This window comes from Balaenoptera borealis (genome assembly GCF_965194805.1).
Source record: "Balaenoptera borealis genome assembly, chromosome: 3".
NCBI classification, from domain to species: domain Eukaryota; kingdom Metazoa; phylum Chordata; class Mammalia; order Artiodactyla; family Balaenopteridae; genus Balaenoptera; species Balaenoptera borealis.
In genome coordinates this window covers 135,748,949-135,770,600 of record NC_138866.1, presented here as the reverse complement: position 1 = coordinate 135,770,600, position 21,652 = coordinate 135,748,949, and the positions used below count along the sequence as shown (strand labels likewise).

Here is a 21,652-nt window from a genome sequence, read left to right as displayed (position 1 = left end):
AGTCATTCCCAGGCCTCCCTCCCTGGCCCCTCCAATTCATCCCAAATCCTGTCGTTTCCACTATTTCACCAACCCGAGTTCTCCCCACCGGGCGAGGCCTCAGCATCTCTCCTGTGGGCGCTCCCAGACTCCTGGACACTCAACACTTGTCCTCCCTTCTCTCCATCCTTCTTTCCGATCATGACTAAGGCATTCTTCGAAGGGCTGAGATCCAAAGGCGCACCCCTCTCCAGCCCCAGTCCCCACCCATCCTCCATAACGTCACCAGGCATCTGGCCAGCTCCCCTCAGCATGGCCTCCCCACCAGGCAGAGGCCAGGAGTGTAGAGAAGACTTTATGAAAGGAAACTTCAAAACGTTCAGAGAAGGGGTCAGTAAGACTCAGGGCCAGAGTCTGTAAGGTGGGGCACTGCCTGGGATGAGGGGGCCTACTTTCCAGGTTCCCTCTGCCTCCACGGGTACTGCTTCATGTCCAGAGCACCCAGCCCTGCAGGGCAGAGAAGCAGCTGTGTGACCACTGTGTGACCACCAGTCAGCCTGGACAGTGGGAGAGGAGACTAGAGGTCCAGGTGAGTGGGCAGTGGAGAACTTCTCAGGCCTCCTACCCCGTATGCTAGCCAGACGGGCACTTCCCTGCCAAGAACTCGTGCTCCTCCTACACCCAGCAATACCCAAGAGTCCCCTTATTCTGGAAACTTCCATAGCACTGTGGCATTAGGTCTCTTACATTTGACTCAATTATAAATAGACATTTTTAATCAGCCTCTGGACACTCATTGCTCTGCCCTCTGATCATCAACCACTAGGTTTTACGGAAGAAAAAAAAAAAAAAGATCAAACGGATATTGTCATAAGGAGAGCTGAAAAAAACCTGACAAGTTTCCTGACAAGGAAAGCAGGAAGAGATCATCTAGGAAAAGTATCCACATGGCCTAGGAGCTTGCCGAGAGGGCTTCCATCAGAAAGGGTCAGATGTTAAAAGGACAAGTGCAAAGGGTGGAAGAGGCCTCCCCACAGCCAAGGTCCCCAGGCCCAGCACCATCCTGTAAGACCAAAGTAGGAAAAGCCGGGCACTAAGGAAGTTCAGGCAGGCTGGGAAGACGTTCAAGGAAACAGGACAGCTGCCTGGGTAGGCTGGTGGGACTCGGAGGGGAGAGCCCGAGGAAGAAATACAACTTAGCCAGAGGCTCTACTGGCCACAGAGAAGGCAAAGGGCCTCCAAATTAGGAGCAAGCAGCTGGAAACAGTGGAAAAGCAAAGGAGTGCATTAGCTACTTTTAGAGAGGCATAAGCCTCAGTGAATGTACATCCCAGAGGCCAGAAGACCTGCAAATGTGATCCTGAAGTTGTAACCTTTAGTCACTGAGAGCATGAGATGCCGGAAGGGGCCAGAAAGACACATGAGCCAGTGCCATCCTGGTGTGTGTGGGGAAGGTGCAGGTCTTGGAACTAATGCCTGGTTCCCTGAACATCCCTTCCTAATGGTGGCCTAGAGTGAATTATGAAAGATGATCTGTAAGTACCCTAGAAAAGAAAGACTGGACTTAAAATCAGCATGAATTCACCAAGACCAGAAGAGACAAATTGGCCTCACTCCCTTTTCTGACGAGTGTTCTAGCTAGTGTTAGGAGAATAGTTAAACATAAGTCATCTTAATTTCAGCAGCCAGATTTCCCTCCATTCTTAACTGTAGGCATGCATTTCATAAAGTCTCTTGACTTGCATTTTATGAAAGTCTCTTGAAATCTCCAGAAATGTATGCTAAATAATGGGTTAGGTGTGTGTTTTGTGGTATAATCATTGCATGAATTTTTTTAATAAGCATTTTTAAATACTTGTATTAAAAATAAAGAATGCACACCTTCAGAACTTCAAATGATATTAACTACACAGCCAGAAGGAAGAGTTAACATAACTGGATGAAAGGACTTACTCTTCAAACAGGCAAAGTTTTCTTAGATTTAACACCAAAAGCACAAGCAACAAAACAACAACAAAAAACAGATAAACAGGACATGATAAAAATTTTAAACTTTTGTGTTTCTAAGGACACCATCAAGAAAGTAAAAAGACAACCCACAGAATAGGAGAAAATGTTTATAAATCTGATAAGGGATAGTATCTAGAATATATAAAGAATTCTTACAACTCAAGAAGACAAATAACCCAATGCAAAAATGGGTAAAGGATCTCAATAGATAGTTCTCCAAAGAAGATATTAAAATGACCAATAGACACTTGAAAGGATGTTCAACATCATTAGTCACCAGGGATATGCAAATCAAAACCACAAGGACCCCTTGACATTGGTCTTGGCGATGATTTTTTTGGACTTGACACCAAAAGCAAAGGCAACAAAAGCAAAAATAAACAAGTGGGACTACATCAAACTAAAAAACTTCTATACAGCAAAGGAAACTGTCAACAAAATGAAAAGGTAACCTAGTGAATAGGAGAAAATGTTTGCAAATCATATATTTGATAAAAGATCCAAAACATATAAAAACTCATACAACTCAACAGCAAAAAAAACAATGTGGTTAAAAAATGGGCAGAGGATCTGCGTGATACTGTGATTTACATTAAGAAATATATATATTTGGTCTTCTTCCCATTTCTGGCATGGTACTCCTAAAACCCTTGGAATTTCTTAAGTGATGAGAGCAGGGAAGGTGTCTCTTGTTATGTTACTGAGGTGATTTTTGGACCCACCTAAGGATGGGGGCTGGCTGCCAGGAGAACCAACCACGTGATTAGAGGGTAGGAATTTTCAGTCCCATCCCCCTGACCCCTGGGGAGGGGCAAGAGCCTGGAGGTTGCATCAGCTGCCAATGGTCAGTGATTTAATCAATCATGCCTTTGTAATGAAGCCTCCATAAAAATCCAAAAGGACTGGGTTTGGAGAACTTCTGGGCTAGTGAACATGTGGAGGTACTGGGAGAGTGGTGAGCCTGAAGGGGGCACAGAGTCATGGGAACCTCTGATTTATAGCCAGTTGGTCAGACGTACAGGTAAATCGTGGGCTTGAGACTGGCATCTGAAGTGGGGGGCAAGGGAGTCTGGTAGGACTGAACCCCTAACCTGTAGAATCTGATGGTATCTCCAGGTAGTGTCAGAATTGAGGTGAATGGAAGGACATCCAGCTGGTATCTAGAGAACTACTTGGTGTTATGGGAAACCACCTCCTTCCACACATTGGAAATTGAATCTCAGAATACATTTACTCTGAATAGACATTTTCCAAAGACATACGGATGGCCAACAGCTACATTAAAAAGTGTTCAACATCACTAATCATCAGGGAAATGGAAACCAAAACCACAATGAAATATCATTTCACATCTGTTAGAATGGTTATTATCAAAAAGACAAGAGATAGCGAGTGTTGGTGACGATGTAGAGAAAAGGGAACCTTTATGCACTATTGGTGGAAATGTAAGTTGGTGCAACCATTATGAAAAACAGTATGGAGGTCCCTTAAATTTTTTTAAACAGAACTACCCCTACCCCATGATTCAGCAATCCCACTTCTGGGTATTTATCTGAAGAAAACAAAAACACTGACTTAAAAAGATATGTGCATATATATCTACACAAAAACCTGTACAAGAATTTTCACAGCAGCATTACTCATAATAGCCAAAAGGTGGAAACAACCCAAATGTCCATCAATCGGTAAATCGATAAACAAAATGTGGCAAATCCATACAATGGAATAGTATTCAGCCATAAAAATAAATAAAGTACTGAAACATGCTTCAGAATGGATGATTCCTGAAGGCATTATGCAATGAAGGAAGCCAGACACACAAGTCCACATACTCCATGATTCCATTCATAGGAAATGTCCAGAACAGGCAAATCTATAGAAATGGAAGAGACTGCCTAAGGCTGAGGAGGATAGGGAAGTGGGGTTGGTTTCCTCTAGGGGTAATGAAAATTAGGTGTGGTGACAAACGTACAATTCTGTGAATATACTAAAAATCACTGAATTGTATGCTTTAAATGGGTAATTGTATGATATGTGAATTACAGCTCCATAAAACTGTTTGTTTATATATATATAATGGGAATAATAGTTGTCCTTCCTGTGGGTTCAAAACATTGGAGGACAGAGCCATGTCTTGATAACAAGTTTGTGATAAAAGCCCAGGGGCCGGGCATGCATGGTAATGAGCTGTCAGCTAGAGGTGAGTCAGCCTTGGGCTGGTTCTAAGGAAATGCCAAGGTAAACTGAGGCTAACTTTGTGGAAACAGAATGTCCAAGAAAAGTGAGGAATGCTCTCACCAGCCACCACTCTCCTCTCACGGTTCTCTAGAGCGCACTTCTCAGATGGCTTCTGGAGATCTTGTTAAAGGACAGATTCTGACTTAGTGGGTCTGGGTGGGGCGCAAGCGCCTGCATTTCTAACAAGCTTCCCGGTGCTGGTGTCGTCTCCCTGCTGGCCCACGGGCCACACCCCTGAGTAGGAAGACAGGAAACTGAAGCTCAGAGGTGCTAAATAACTTAACCCAGGCCACCCACTCATAAAGGGCAGAAGATCTGAACTCAGGTCTACTTGACTCCAAAACCCAGCTTCTTTCCACCAGACCATCCATGACGTGGTGTTTGCACGCCATGTTCCAAGAGAAGCCAGATCTGAAAGAAGGATCCGGGATGTGATGGGCTCTGGAGCCCACAACAAAGGAGGGACAGCTAGAGAATGGGAAACGTGTGAGTGATCTTAAAAGAAGACTCAGGAAACGTGGCAGCTGGCCTCAAGCCTAGGAAGATCTGCCCTGTGGGACAGCCATGCCCACCTACCTGGATGGCCCCTGTGGGGGCACTAGGCCAATGAGGAGACACACAAGCATATCAGTTTGGGCTCCTTAAGAAGAACATTCTAATAGAGCTGTCCCGGAACAGACCAGGCTCTCCCAGACTAGAAGCCGGTGCCCCAGACAACACCTTCGTGATTCTGATATATCTCTATACTACCTTCTTAGCCCTATCATAAAAGAGGCATCATTTGCTATGATTATAAAAATAAATCTTACTATGATAGATCTTTAAAGTCTAGCTAAGGGTGCTCAGCTGGGAGACCTATTTTCTTTCTTTTTTTTTTTTTTTAAAGGAGATTTACAAGTGTTAGCTAAGTGTTAAAGCCATATTAGTAGGAAACAGAATCTCTTTCCTTGATATATTTAAAATTGAAATAAAATTCAAAAGATCATCCTTTTTCTCCTTCTGAAATTCAGCTGTACAACCTAAAATCATCTTGGAAAGCACTGGACCTAATGATCTAAACACCCTTTCAACTGTGAGCTTCTGGATCCTTGTCTCCCTTCTCTAAAGATAAATAGCCCTAGTTTCCTCGAGCCTTGTTCAAATGGTTTCAAGCCCTCTCAACCCCCATGGTTGCTCTCCACGGATAAGCACCAGTTTGTTTCAGCTGCATCCTGAGCAGCAACCAAAGAGAATGGGGCTGTAATTGAGCTGGAACATTATCCTTCCATTAAGGCAGCCCCAGGTTCCATGTGCTTTCCAGCAGCCCACTGCAATGTCCAGGCTCACTGCGCTTCCAAGGATGAGAACTGCCACCTGTTTCTTTTTATCCAGGTGGTGTAGAGGTACATCCTCCCCGGCCCATCCTTGATCTCTGGCTGCTTTTGGATGGACTGCATGACATTATCCAACAAGGCAGTTTTGGATTAGTAGAAAGAACAATGGTCTTACCATTAGAGTGGTTCAAAAACAGACTAGATTGCCCTAGTGTGGTGTTACCTTCCTCTCCAAGAGGTTTGCAAGCAGAATCCGTCAGGGAGGTAATTCAGCTGCCAAAGTTTGGCCAGCAGTTGACAAGAAGGTCTCCCATTCTAAAACCCTGTGCTTCTATAACACAGCACTCAGAGACAGAGAAGAACATGCAAAAGTGCACCATGATGGAAGAATACTTCTAATTTCATGCCTACTCTCTGCCCTAGATGGTCCAAAGCATCAGATTTTCTGCCACAAATCATTTCATCCTCACAACTACCTTGTGAAGTAGCTAAGATGCCCCCATTTTGCAAATGACCAAACTGAGACTCGGAGAGGCCAAATCACTTATCCGGGTCACTCAGTCAGTTGTCAGAGCCAGGATGCCAAGTCTGTTGAATCTGATGCCAAAGTCCAGGTTCATCTATTCAATTCTGCAGGTCCCAGGAAGAAATGAGAGAAGCAAGAGGCCATCAGTTGATGGGAATCTGGAATGCCAGGATAAGCAGTTTTGATTTAATACAGGAGGTAAGAAAAGACTACTTTTTTGATGAGGGGAGTTATTTTTTTAATCTTTGTAAACACTTGAATTCAGTTAATAATTTAAAAATAAGAGGAATAGTAAAACAAGGGGAAATAAATGAAAGATAGGGCCGTGGGGAGGTACAAAACAACTAAGGAAGGGAGGTTCTTGGCAAGCTTCGGCTGTGTCCCCTCGGTGACAGAAACCAGCCACTGATTAGAGAAACAGTCAAGCATGAGCCCCACAGGGAACAGCCAGACAGAACGAGGGCACGTACTTCACAAACCACCTTCACGGAAGGCACATCCCCAGTTTCGTACAGGGGAAAGCTGGACAGCTGCATTGCAGGCAGACCTCATTTTACTGTGCTTCACTTTACTGTGCTTCACTTTATTGCATTTTTTTACAAATCGAAGGTTTGTGGCAACCCTATGTCGGCGTCATTTTCCCAACAGCAATTGCTCACTTTACGTCTTTGTGTCACATTTTGGTCATTCTCGCAATATTTCAAACTCTTTCGTTATTATTACATTTGTTATGATGATCTGTGATCAGTGATTTTTGATGTCACTATTACAAAAAGATTACTATGACTTGCTGAAGGCTCAGATGATGGTCAGCTTTTTTAGCAATAAAGTATTTTTAATTAAGGTGTGTACATTGTTCTTTTAGACATAATGCTACTGCACATTTAACAGACTACAGTATAGGGTAAATATAACTTTCCTATGCACTGAGAAACCACAGAATTCGTGTGATTCTCTTTATCGCGATATTCGTTTTACTGCAGTGGTCTGGAACCTGCGCAATGTCTCTGAGGTCTGCCTGAACTCACATCCTCATGGTAGCCCGCCGGGAGTATTAACTACTTGCCGCCGGGGAATTCACAACTCCAGGATGTTTTTCATTTGCTCGCAAGGTTATTGGAAGTTATTATGATGGATTCAATCAGCTTACCAATAATTAACTCATACACAGGCTTATCAAACAGCTCTGATCCCTTTAGCTTCCATCTAACCACACATACACACAAACACAAGGCCTTCACAAATATAATTGGAAAATTATAAAGGAACAAGGGACAGCCTTCTCAATGGTCACAGCTAAGCACATGACTGAAGTGGCACATGTGTCAAAGCTGTGAAGAGGCTCTATGGTACCACCAGCTGCTTCGGAGTCCACATGTTTCAAGCCACAAGAGGTGCATTTACGTATCGTGCCTGCTTCAAAATACCAGACTAAAGAGCATGAGGTGTGGATAACACCTGAGCGCTTTTTGGAAATCACACAAAATTGCAGCAACCATAGAGCCCCAACAGCAGGAAAACATTTGGAAACTTTATTTAAAGCTCTGTGAAATATAAAGAAAGGTCCAGAGTGAGATTTCTTGGAGTTTATGAATATTTATTATAATACATTCTTGAAAACAATCAAAAAATTAAGTACAATAGAAATAGGAAACAGATTTATAAGAGTCAGTCATATATTTACATTATGCAAATTGCAGTTAAAGACCTATAACCAGAATATTGTTAAATGCCAAAAAAAAGGCAGAGGAGAGGGCTGCTGATATTTGGACATTTTCTTAAAACTGGCAAATGATATTTTCAGAGTTTTTTGACAATCTGTTTCCCAAGGAGTGCACATCCTGTTACTTTCACTAACCTGGTGCCAGCTGGAGTCGCAAATTCAAGGCAATGTCAAAGGCCTGGGGTTATCATAGTCCCTTTGTTCAACCAGGGCTTGACCTGACAGGAATAGGAGATGTCCTGAACCTTGATCAGAAAGCCCTCACACACAGCTCAGCCACCCCCAGCCCTGGAGCAAGGAGGCGGCTTCGCCAACATGCCCAAAACTCCCAGACAGCTAGCTAAGCACATTCGTGTCTCAGGATTAGTAACAAGAGAAGCGTTAACAACAGTCTACATGGTGAATAACGTTCCCCAGTCAAGGAGGTCACCTTGGGCTTTGTGACACCCATCGAACAGGGCATCCTCTGACTACAAACCCCAGAGGGACATGCGGTGTTTAAGGCAAAAGTCCATCTCCAGGGGAGCTGGAGAGCTGAAGGAGGCCCCTTTGCAAATTGTAGTTAAAGACCCATAACCCCAAACTTTCACCAGACACCACAACATTGAAAGAGGGCTAACTCACTAAGGGTTTGTTTTTTAAATTTCTTATTAGGAAAGCAATATATGGGAATTATAGGAAATCTGTAAAACACATTAAAGTATAATAAAGGAGTAAATTTCTAAATAGGATTGAATTTGAATTGGGACTCCCTTGAGGTCAGAGACGAGGAGTTTGCTTCCAGCTCGCTGGTGGCCTGGGCTCCAGGTGGACTGATAGGCTGGAACGCTCTCCAACCTCACACTGCTCACTGCCAACAGCCCCAGAGCCCTGCCCTATATGCAGCTGAGCACGGCCATCCACGTGTGCTCAGAGCACTCACTCCAAGAAGCTGAAATTGGTCAAAAGCAGGCTCTTCATAACGCAGAGGGAGAATAAATGAGTCACAGATTACATAAATTTCACCACCAGAAACAAAACCCCACCGGATAATCACCTTGCAAAATCCCCTACCCTACACCAGCTGACCATCAGAGGCCTCATTTCCTCACCTGTCCGGCAGGGATAAGAATGGTCCCTGTGCTTCGCAGGGCTGCGGTGACACTCCAACAAAAGGGCTCCACCTTGTGCATACAATGTCATTAATAAGAACAGTAAGTGTTACCCTTAAAAGCAGCTCTGAGTACTGTCACTATGGGCAAGAAGGTGTCTGGTGTCTTCAATACAACAATCAATATGTGTGTCAATAAACAGAAATCATAATGCCTTACCAGATCTCTAAAAGCTGAAAATAAATCAGTTCTGCCTTGATGTCCTTCTAAGTCCAGCCGAAGAGTACAACCATCATTTCTGAGGTGTTTGATTCCATTTGTTGTAAACAAATCAGAATCCTTGTTTATTAAATTGATTAATAACTACCAACCTGTCTTTGTGTCCTGGGGATTAACCAAGACCAAGATTTTATGTTGAGGTTCATCACAGTGCACAGTGCAAAAGCAAACAGACGAAGCTTCAAGTTTAACCTGAAAAAATAGTAAAATCACCATTTTGTTCTGTTACCACAGTAAGGGCACAAGAAATTGCTTAACACTTAAATTAGCACAATATTCACTGAAAGAACACTGTTGCACGGAAGTTAATTTGACAGGACGGGGCTTCCCTGGTGGCGCAGTGGTTAAGAATCTGCCTGCCAATGCAGGGAACACGGGTTCAAGCCCTGGTCCAGGAAGATCCCACGTGCCGCAGAGCAACTAAGCCCGTGCACCACAACTACTGAGCCTGCGCTCTAGAGCCCACGAGCCACAACTACTAAAGCTCGCGTGCCTAGAGCCCGTGCTCCGCAGCAAGAGAAGCCACCGCGATGAGAAGCCCGCGCACCACAATGGAGACCCAACACAGCCAAAAATAAAGTAAATAAAAATAAATAAATTTTTTTTAAAAATTGACAGGATGGAGGCAACATGAAAATGGAAACCTTACCCACTCTGAGCTAAACATGAGGGCAATCTGACAACGGCCCTTCCTCTATCTCCCACCCAGCAAACCTGCTCTTCCCCTTGCTCACCTGTCTGTCTATCCAAGTAATGACTGAACATTTCCTCAGCTGACCCTCTTGCGGTCTCTCCTTCCATTCACTTCCTGCCCCAGCAGCCTTCCCCACCCGAATCCCCGTCGGGCCTCCGCCTGCCAAAGCAGAAGGCCACATCCCAACCTCAGGCTGCACCTGCCAAGCCAACCTCAACTGTCCCCCTGCAGCCACTCTACGCAAACAGCCTAGACAAGCCTGCGTCCACCCGCAATGCCACTCAGGCTGCCTGCTGCCCTGGCTCGGATCCCTGCAAGCAGCCTCAAGAAACCCACACCCTCTCTGGGCCCTGTAGTCTCAGCTCTGGCTCTGAGGCAGCCCCGGGGTGAAGATCCTCAGTGCCCAGCACCTGTTTGCTCATGACCACGAGGAATACCAAGCAGCACATGCGGGGTCTCTGATGCTGGGCTGCCCCAGAGCCTTCTCTCAAGCACCCACTTGCCAAGTTCTGTTCCCGGCCATCGAACCCACTGGCCTCAGCTCCCAAAGCAAAAGGACAACACGCTCCACTCCGAAGTCTGTTTTGAAAACCGAGGAGAGTGTAAGAAAATGAGAAAAGGACGTGTCGGCTGAGTGAGGCAGGCAGGCTGCTTGTAAAAGTTTACAGCAGGCCTCCGTGGTTTCAGAGAATTGTTTCTTAACAAATCCTGAGACCCATAAACATCTTGGTGGCTCCCAGTCTTCAAGTCACCTTAACGAAGAGTCCCCAGCTGGCTCCCCGTGGTGGCTACATGAAGCACAGTTCACCCATCAGACGGCCACTACAAGGCCATTAAAAACAATACGTAAAAAGCATTGTATCAACATAGAAAGATGCTTATTATAGACAATATTGTACTCCAAGTGTGATCTGAATGTTAAAAATGCATGCCCAGAAATAAAATCCAATGGAAACACATCAAAATGTTCATAGCAATTAACATGGGTGATTTTATTTTCTCTGTCCTTGTCTACAGTTCCCAAATAGTATCCCCTGAGCATATACTGTTCTATAACCAACAAAAATCAGTAAGTATTATTGTATTTTAAATATGATAAGACAATTTCAAGACTGAAAACAGAGTTAATTATGAAAAGACAAGACTTTGAGGAGGACCAGAGTGATGTGGTGTGGCACATCCTTGTCTTTTCTGTTTGTTTAAAAAAACTTCTCTGGTTTCAAAAAGAAAAGTTAAATTTGCTAAAAGCAATGAGGAGGTCCATCATCACCGCAAATCAGACTATTTCAAAACCTGCTAAATGGTAGGAAACTGCTACCATTTCTTAATTAATTGCTAAAATGGTAGGAAACCAAACGATTATTTTCAGGACTCTTTTTTTAGAAGGGGGAGAAGCAAATAGGTAGAAAGACATTTCAGCATTTCTATCACATTAAAACAACTTAATTTTAGTAACTGTCTTATTTTATTATGTTTTTGCTAATAACACTAAAATTATTCACTCTGTGAGCATACTACATATTGGGGGTTTTGTTGTTGTTAAATGAAGTAATCCATAAATAAATGTGAAATAAAATCAGATAGATGACTGAAACTGCACCCTAAAGTACTTCAGCGCTAACTCTTGTATTTCACCACACTTCTCAGATTACCTAGCATTCCCCCCGACTCCGTCCAACAACCCTGCAGCCCACCAGCCCCGCAGTCCCCCAAGAGTAAGCCCCTAGCCTTGACTGAGAGCTTGCTTGCTTTCTGGTTTAGCTGTCACTAGGGGGCGCTGAAAGCGTGTGAGTACAGCCACCTCCCTCGGCAGATCAACAATAAGTAACCACCCATGGGAGCTGGATTCTTCCAGTTGATTACAAACTAGCATCTCCAAAATCTCAAGGAAGCCACACTATATAAACTGTACAAGCCATTGTTTTAATTAACTCTGGAACAACTTCAATACAGCAAAATAAAACCCTGTCTTCCTCAACCAACTTTGCCTGCCAGAGAGCAATGATTTCTGTTATGAGTGAAATCTTATTCGTATAAAACAAGAAAATTTTGCCTCTTTCAACAGATCAGCCTCAAATCTGAAAAAAAAGGTAACAAATTTAGATACAGCCCAAGATTCACATATTCTTTTTACTTACTTCAGGGGAGGGGGGAAGGCCTTAAAAACAACACAATTATTAAATTTCACCCACAGTCCCACTGTCCTAACAAATAGTTTTCATTTCTGTTTTCTTCCAGTCCGTATTCAAAATTCAATCTTATCATTGCTAAAAATCGTAATTGATATAACTTCATTCCCAGTCAGAAACTTTTAGGACTAAGTCAAACCTTAGAGACTAAAGGTCAGTCAATCCCCTCACTTACAAATGGGAAAACTGAGGTCAGTCAGGCAATACACACAGCATCTCATTTAATCCTCATAACAACAATATGAAGTAAGCACTGTTATTGTCCCAACTTCTGAGATGAGAATAGCAAGAACAGAGAGGTAAAGACGCTTGCTCAAGGTCACACAGCTATTAAGTGGTAGGCATGGGATTCACAGCAGGCTATTTGGCTGACTGCTTTATAGAACTGGACTTATCCTCAAGACCTCAGAATCCCAATCCAGGATTCCTTTTGCTTCTCAAAGTGGAATTATTCTAGTATTCACTCCAGAAGGATTTTTTTTAATCTGTAATGCTCTTTCACTAACATTCTCCTTTTTAATAATTTAGATTTTACAGAACTCTCCACCAATGAGGAAGATCACACATACCTGCTCCCCAGTGGGAAGAGAGATAACCTCTGGTGAGGGCCATGCTCCTTCCCCAAGAGTGGCACAGTAAGCCAGAGTCGCTTCCCGATGCCCAGCAGGGTCATCTTCCAAAATATCCACTGGGTAAACGCCTGCTAGGGGAAAAAGAAGGCAAGAAATGACATGAGCTTTACTCTCTCATTGAAATAAAAGTCACTTATTTCTTGAATATGAAAAGAAAAAAGCAGCCAATTGAAACTTGCTTTAAAAATTATGTTCACCTATTTTTTTTTAAGTGAAAAAGAAAAGAGCAGTGTAGCAGCAGGAACCAAAAGAAAATAGAGGACATTCCTGATGGTGGGGTTGGCACCAACCCTAAGGAGACATGAGGTTCAATGTGAACCCTCTTAGACCACTGCAGAAACTTCCTTTCATACCCCCTAACTATCAAATGGTTTCCCAAGTATTTTCTAGTAGTGTCCGCCACCGCGGCCACATGTACAAACAGGTACCCTGAGAGCTGACCCCAGCTGCTTAGAACCTTGCTAACTTTGACAAAATCCAGCCTGAGTTTTTAGTTTGCCAGCTTACATTTGCCACGAAGTGAAGATTTGTCAATTCTTCTCCTTTAATTGGACTGCTTTATTGTAAGAGAGTTTAAACGTACTAGTTAGTATGAACTATAAAACTACATGTGTAAACCGACATGGCCATTCACAGATATGACTATTCATGACTATTTTTTTTTTAATTAATTTTTGTAAGTGAAATAGCGAGCATTTTCTTTTTTCTTTAATTTTATTTACTTATTTTATTTACGGCTGTGTTGGGTCTTCGTTTCTGTGCGAGGGCTTTCTCTAGTTGTGGCAAGCGGGGGCCACTCTTCATTGTGGTGCACGGGCCTCTCACTATCGCGGCCTCTCTTGTTGCGGAGCACAGGCTCCAGACGCGCAGGCTCAGTAATTGTGGCTCACGGGCCCAGTTGCTCCGCGGCATGTGGGATCTTCCCCGACCAGGGCTCGAACCCATGTCCCCTGCATTGGCAGGCAGACTCTCAACCACTGCGCCACCAGGGAAGCCCCACAGATAGACTATTGCACAGATTAATTTGCAAGTTATCTCCCAGCTCTACTCAGCATCTCTTTCTTAACACCGCACTTTTAGAGGAAAATTATATCCTCGAATAATCATACAAATTGAGAGCATCCAATTCAGCTTGGAAATGGCAGTTGGTTTTCCCTTGAGATGCTGGCTCATCTCTGGATGGCACATCCCTAAGTGGGAGGGGGCTCTGTAACTTCTGCCCTTCCGTGGTCCCCTCCTCTGATGCATTTCTGGGCCTCCTATGGTGGGAAGGGTGCCAAAGCAGCTGTCTTCTCCCCCTCCCTCTCCTCCTCCTCCCCCCCTCCTCCTCGTCCCCCCCTCCTCCTCCTCTGCCTCCTCAAGGAAGATAAGCCTGCGCATAAACACCCACTGAAATATCAGCTTCCTACTTTCTCTCAGAATCTCCATTCCTTCTGCAGTCACTTTTCAGGGAACAGAGACTGCTCCTAGCAGCAAAAAGTTTCATGTCTCCAGTTCACCAAGCTTGCCTATGCTGAATTTTACTGCTGTTGATCGGGGGCAGTGCTCATAGAAAACAGAGGATGTCAAGAGCAGGGGTGGACTAGGCCTCAGTCCTGCATGAGCCCCTCCCCCTGCCCCTGACTTTTCATGGTGAAAACGTCACCAGCACACAGAGTGGCAAAGAGATGAGTAAATACACTCTCCCGCTATTCAATTTTTTAAGTATTTATTTGAGTGTGAAATGCATACCAAAAAATTACAACTATAAATGCACTGATTAAAATGTTTCAAATAAAGACATGAAAAATTAACAGTCTATTCAGTGACAATGAACAGTCAATGATGAACTCGGGGGTCTCTTTCTAAACAAGGTTGTGCCTCTAGGTAGCAGGGATATTCTGCTGTTCAAGGCACACACTTGTGGTGTGTGTGTGCATGTGTGTTTTCTCTCTATACACACACATTCAAGGAAGCCCAGGCTCCTTCTCACTGTGATGGGCCAGGAAGACCCCAGCAACTGATCAGACACAGCCCTCAAGCTGAACCTCTACGCCCTCCCTACTCCTTACTGGGCCCTCCAGGCATACAGCTCAAAGCCGATGGATCCAAGCCAAGCCAGATGGTTCCTTGCTCAGGGACCACTTCAAACCTGCCACCAAACCCTCAGCCTGCATCACCTCTCTCCAATCGTCCTGATGCTCTCAGTTCAAGGCCTCAGCATCTCACAATAACCTCTGGCCTCACCCCTTTCCACCCATCCTTCCTCCATCTGTCACCAATAAAAATATTGTAGCTATTCCCTGGCCCCAGGTGCCAGCAGGTTGCTGAGTGCTCCACACCTCTTATTTCACTGAGTCCAGCCTAACTCCAATTTACAGATGAGAAAACTGAGGCCTGAAGAGGAGACCATTTGGCTAGTCAGTGGCAACACCAGGGCATGAAGGTCCATCTGATTTCAGAATGTGTAAAACACTCAGATAATGTTAGTGACCCCATCCAGACAGTCTCCTCTACCAAGCCTCGAAGGCCCTTTACAATCCCATGCCCCCTTCCTCTGCAGCACCCCTACTCCCCAGCTCCTTCTGCCTTGCCATCTTCAAGGCCCATCTCAAACTCTAGCACACCCAGGGGCCTTCCTGGAGCCCCAAAAGGCAAGGGCTCTGTGGGTTACTGAGTCCCGTGTTCGAATCCAGCTTGGCTTAGGATGGGAATTGATACACCTTGGCCACTTCCCCTGTGCTGCAGGGCCTTACACACCTGAACTTGGCCTTTCACATTGGTCAGCAGGTGAGGCAGCCTCACCCCACCAGGAACGTGAAGACTCCCTCCAGGCACACTTGAGTGCTTGTTCTCTCCTCTCCTGGCCCCAACACCCCTCGCCAACAAAGGCCTCTCCCTATGTCTTTCTCATCCTGAGCACTTCGGAAATGTGGGTGGTTGTTTAGCTGAGCTCTCTGTTCAAACTGCTATTCATCCAGTTGGTCTAGTGGCTTCCCACAGGTATGAAAAAAGATTCAGTGCACGTTCAAATAAATTAAGAAAAACATACTGGGAAGTGGGCTGCTTCAGCCCTAGGGCACCTGACTCATGCTGCATGATTCTCCTATGAAAGCAACTTCAATAGCTACCTTTTCTCCAGACGCCCCCAGGAATGCCGTCTTAAGGAGCAAGTAAAAATCCCACCTGGACTTTTACTCTCTGGCGCTGACCCTGTGTCTTGGGACAGATATTTGTCAGAGGCAAGCCTTCAGTCCACTCCAGTGAGTTTGAGGGCTGACTGACAAGCCTTATCAATGACCCCCCCACCACACACACACACACACACACACACACACACACACACACACAAGCTGAGACCTCTGGTGACAGGGGACTGGGAGGACAGCGTAATCGTCCACGTTTTGCGGAGGGGCACAGGGCGGGGTACCTCACCCAAGACCACTGGGCCTAGGGGCCTCTGCCTGGTTCCCCCAGAGGCTGCCACAGCTTGCCTGGCATTGGCTCTGGCCGAGTGTGGTCAGAAGAAATGCAGTGAATGTATTTTGCTCCTTGTACACCATGAAATCATTTCCCTGGCCGGGTATGCTGCTGGAGCTGTGAGAGCCCCTCAAAGAACCTGACGGAAAGTATCCCCAGGGCACCCTGGCCCCTCAGGGCTCTCCTGCCTTGCAGCCCAGGGGCGGGTCCCTGGGGGTCTTCTCAACAGAAGCCCAGCAGAATCCATCAGCCCGATAGCGTGAGCATGGGGGCTGCATCAGGCCTGCCTCTGGGGATAAATTAACCCTCCACGAAAAGGAATTTCCAAAGATCTCTTAAAGGTTCCCTTTTAAAACCTTTAAGCTGGGCCAGACCCCTGCACCCCAGGGAAAGGGCCCCCCAAGCTGGCCGGGGACAGGAGGAGTATGCTCCAGCCTTTGGGGTTTTAATTCCTTCTCTTCTCTCTGGGGAAACTGCCCCATCAGAAAAGTTCGGGCCAACTCCTTACACGGAAAATGTTTGCGTTAGGGTTCTGGAAAACTGGGTGGGAGTGAAAAAAAAAGGAAGCTGCTTAAGGCAGGAGAGGGGAGGGGGCATCCAAGGCTGGCTGGCAAGGGAGACCCCCTCCCCAACCCAGGACGGACACACACACACACACAGACACACACACACACACACACACACACAAAGACCCCGCCTCCATTGCAGAGAGGAAGGAAGCCCCGCCCCCGCCCCGCCCACCCGCCAACCACAAGGGCACATTTGGGCCTTGCAGAGGGGCCCTCGGGAAGTAAACAAGTCTGGGGCGTCTTCTGCACGCGCCGGAGGCCAGCCTGGCCGCCGAGCTGCTGATGGAAGGCAGACTCGGGCAGGAGCTTCCAGATGTGAAATGCTAACAGGCTTTAATGGTTTGAACCCAACAGGAAATATTTTTCCAAAGCCAAAAGAATGTAATCTTTTCAGTACAATGCAAAATGCTTTTATGAAAAACGGCACACAGTTGAAATGATAATTCATTGCAGACAGTAAAGAAATTGAAATCCCCCAACGAACCCCGATTTTAAGAATTCACTTTAAGGATAAGTTGGTTGTGGTCACCCGAAAAACAAAAGCAGAGGTCTATCTTAAAGCATCCTTCCAGGGAAAATGCTGAAATCATTCAGGATCTTTGTACCAAATCTTGAGTTTCCAGGGTACAGAATTTTTTTATTTTTGCTTTTCTTTTTCACATAAGCTATCTGGTTGTTTTCTTCACAAAGTAATTTGCTTCTAAAAGGAAATTATTAGAAGAAGGAATCCTTATTATAGAAGAAATATGCTGAGGAGGGTTAAGCGCCTAATTCTGAGCTTAGCAGAGAGCTTGGAGCCTAGTTTCTAACCGGAGAGAGGGCATCAGACAAGAAGTGTCTGAACCCAGGTGTTTTGCACACCCACGGTGGTAGGGTAGTGCCTAAAGGGAGATTTCCAAATGCCACCTCAATGGCTCAGAATTCAGCACCAGGAATTCATCAGGGTCCCTGATTTCCAGTGAGGCATGCACTTCAAAGCTGCCTGCTTTAAGAAAATTCAGTATTCACAAATGCAAACTTCATCCTGACCCTCCAAAGCATTCACCACAGGATGCCTTAAAACTGAGAACTATCTTAAAGTATGATTACATTTAATTTTTTTTTTTAAGAGCGCCAAAGAATCCAAGGTTCCTGACTTCCCTTGTATCATGCATTTTCACACATATATTCTGTGGAACACTAGCTTCACAAGATATGCTGTGGAAGGAGGTTTCTGAGGTCAGCAAGTTTGGAAAAGGGGACCTGCTGTGACGCTCAGAGCTCACTGCTGGGGGTTCTATGTGCCTATCAGCAATCTGGACATTTAGAAACCCTGCAGCAATGAGATTTGATTAATCCAGCATTTATTTCCCAAACTTATTTAACTAGGGACCCCCGTCCCAGAACACTGATGGACAGATGACAAACAATATCTTAAAGAAGAGTGCTTTGACATAATGTCAGGGCAAGAGGACCCATCACTATCAGACAGATAGCAAATATGCAAATACCTGGAGCTCAAGGACCACAGGCAAGGGGGCCATGGTGTCAGCAGAACAATCCTCCACATAGAGGAGGAGAGAACAGAAGGTGAAGCAAATACACACTTGGATATTTTTGTTGGTTTTTGAAGAGCATCTGATTGCCAAAATATTCTTAGCAAAGAATTGAAAAAAAATGTTGGAAGACAGAATGTAGAAAATGTTAGAATTTCTGAGCAGATGAGCAAAGTTGTCAGGGAACGGAGGAAGCGCTGGGAGAGGTCTGCAGGTGGTGGCAGGGTAGGTTTCATTACTGGTAACTGACAGGGAGCCTGTTGCTCTGTTATCACAGATTTAGTACTGGCCAACTTGCAACTTGTCATTGCCTTGGCTGAGAATAAATCACTTGTCCCAAATCTAAGATGGTAAAATATGCAGATGACTTTGTGTGCCACCCACACAAAGATTTATGTAATCCTAATTGCTTTTAATATGAAGGTCTCATAATCTGAGCATTGGTGCATCTTACCCTTAGGCAAATGATACAAAGATTAAACTATTTTTCCCCCTGAATCATTCAAAAGGATATGAAGTGGGTCTGAAACATACTGTTCCTTTTGCATTCAAAGAGGTGTCACATTTGGGGACAAATGTGGAGCCCTATTTGGGGCAGACAGGAGGAAACAGCATCTCAAATGTCTGCTTCCTTATGAATGGTAACAGAAGAGGGGTCCTCATCTGATACAGCTGCAGGAAGCTCTGGCCTGCCTTGAACTTGAACTCCTCCACCCCATGTGGTCATCATTACGGTGCCCTATTTGTCTAACCTTTACCAGAAGGAAGAGAGCTTTGGCACATACTCAGAAGAACATAGAGAGCCTGACTCTTTGTATCCTGAATTTAACTGACCAAGAACTTGTAAAAATATCAAATCCCAGTATCAGTAACACCACCACAAGATGTGGTGGTCCTTAAGCTGGTGGGAAAAGGCTGGGCGGGGTGGGGGGGCAGTTGACCAGCAAGGAAGCAGAGCCCTAAACCACACAGCACACGAGAGGAAGAAAAATAACTCATCACCATGTTTTACCCATTAGTCACAGAATAACATTTCTCAGAACTTACCCCAAAACTGTGGTTGTTAATAGACTTTATAAACTTTCATCCAGAAATCACATCCCTATATGTCCATCTATTACACTGCTAACAATAATATTTCTAAAGAGGACAAAAATTAGGTCTCTATCTGGCATGCTCAGCCCTGTGCAAAGCAACAAGGAGAGCTGAAAGTAGACTAGTCCTCAGTCTCCATGACCCAATTCTAGATTAAGCTGGTGCCCCCTGTTTAAGCACTCAGCCTCATCACCCGGACTACCCCACATGGAGAATGAATGGAGAAGAATGGGATTACCTTAAACCTAGACAATGAGTCGCTTAGGGAAAGTGTAGTCACTTCCCAATATCTGGAAATGTGTTGAGAAAACTACATTTTATAAGGGCACTGGTCTCTTCTGGGTAAAACTGAAAAGTAGATGAAGAAGTACCTGCCGAATAGAAATATTTTCATCCATGTTAGTACCAGCCCAGTTTTAAATTGAAGACATATAAAAGAAAGTTAACATTCTGCCTTCTGTGGATAAATAAAGTTTCTCAAGTACTAGTTGGGAGAGAAAGTATTAGAAAAATAGTGATATGTTCTCACATTAAAATGTACCCTTTTATACCTTACATTTGTACAGTATTTTCCAGAAAACAAAAGGGCTGTCACACTTCCTCCTTTGTTTGAAACTTACATCAACCCTTTGAAGTCAAGAAAGAACCAAGAACTGACCCCATTTTTCAGAAGTGGAAACATTCTCAAAAATGGAAAGTTAGTAATGGGGCTGAGATTCAAACCCAGATCTTGAGATTTCCAGAAGTACTTTCACCAATTTGTGTACTTACTAATTTATATTGTGTCAAGGACCACACATTGTGTACCAGCACCAAAAGGCAGCTAGTGCTCAGTATAGTACTGTTTAAAATACCTGCCTTTTTAAGGCTGAATAATACGCCGTTATATATATACATACATGCCATTTTGCTTATCCATTCATCTGTTGATGTTCACTTGGATTGCTTCCACCTTTTGGCTATTGTGAATAATGCTGCCATGAATATAGATCTAGAAATATCTCTTCTAGTCCCTGCTTTCACGTCTTTTGGGGATATACCCAGAAGTGGAATTGCTGGGTCATACGGTAGTTCTATGTTTAATTTTTTGAAGAATTGCCATACCCTACAGTGGCTGCACCATTTTACACCAGCAATGCACAAAGGTTCCAATTTCTCCGCATTCTCACCCAACACTTGTCATTTTCTGCTTTTTCTGATAACAGCCATCCAAATGGATGTGAAGTGGTATCTCACTGTGGTTTTGATTTGTATTTCCCTAATGGTTAGTGATGTTGAGCATCTTTTCACGTGCTTACTGGCCATTTGTGTGTCTTTGGAGAAATGTCTATTAACTCTTTTGCCCACATATTCATAACTTTTAACACCTACTTTGAAAGCCTGTAAGAATTAGAATGACATGAATTCACAAAGAGATAAGTGGCAAGGCTGATGTGGTCTAAATGGGCTACCTACACAGGATTCATCACAGCAGCTGCATCACAGGGCAATGATGCCACCTCTGCCCACTGTCCATCTGAGCCACACTCCCAAGAAAGAGGCAGAAGCTGGGAGGTGGCAGCAGTGAAAAGAGGACAGACTGAGTGCGCATTGTCATTTGTACTTTAAGGCTTGGAGGAAAAAAACTACTTTTTAAAAAATATAATATATATATATATTTTTTAAATAATAATAGTAGTAATAGTAAAATATAATAATAGTAGTAATAATACTGTAGTAGTGGTGGTGGTGGTGGTGGTAGTAGTAGTAGTAGTAGTAGTAGTAGTAGTAGTAGTAGTAGTAGTAGTAGTAGTAGTAGTAGTAGTAGTAGTAGTAGTAGTAGTAATACCCTGAGGCTTCTATGATACCTGCTCCCAGGGTGCCTGCCCAAGGGTGACCTCAGGTTAGACCAAGGTCTTCCTGATACCCTATGGTCCTGGAAAGAGGTCTCATCAGACCCTGATCACATTCAATACCAACACCACAGCAAAGGTTTGAAAAAACTTTCTGCTATAAAGCTATTTTATAAATGTATAATATAAAACAATCATGGTCATCATTTAGGAACTTTCCTACTATTGCCAGACACTGTGTTAAGTGCTAGTCGATACAGTGGTGAAAAAGCAGAAGTGGCCTCTGCTCTTATAGAACTTACCGCCTGGGCGGGAGACATAAAAACAGTTAATACCCCCATGGCATGGAGGGAGGCGAGTGACAAGGGAGGTGGGAGACAGGACAGGATGACCAGCGAAGGTCTCTCTAAGGAGATAACCTTTAAGCAGAAGGACTGAAGAATAAAATGTTCGCCTCATGCAGAGCAAGATCAAGAGCCACCCAGACT

At 44.4% G+C, this 21,652-nt stretch overlaps 1 protein-coding gene across 9 annotated transcripts in view; it reads right to left on the bottom strand.

The window, feature by feature from the left end:
• The window catches only part of LOC309626422 (protein FAM169B-like), a 91,443-nt gene that overhangs the window by 58,560 nt on the left and 11,231 nt on the right, over positions 1-21,652 (bottom strand). For 4 of the 9 annotated variants that reach the window (XR_014243178.1, XM_082387105.1, XM_082387107.1 and 1 more), the window contains exons 2-3: positions 12,612-12,745; positions 9,252-9,351 (exon numbers count right to left, since the gene is read on the bottom strand). Coding sequence is in view for 8 of the 9 variants with exons in the window: in XM_082387105.1 (XP_082243231.1) it covers positions 9,252-9,351; positions 12,612-12,745 (234 nt within the window). In the remaining variant the exon portion in view is untranslated. Of the gene's footprint in view, positions 1-73; positions 4,735-9,251; positions 9,352-12,611; positions 12,746-21,652 lie in introns of those variants that run through there. The other 5 variants (XM_082387106.1, XM_082387104.1, XM_082387103.1 and 2 more) reach the window with 4 other exon arrangements.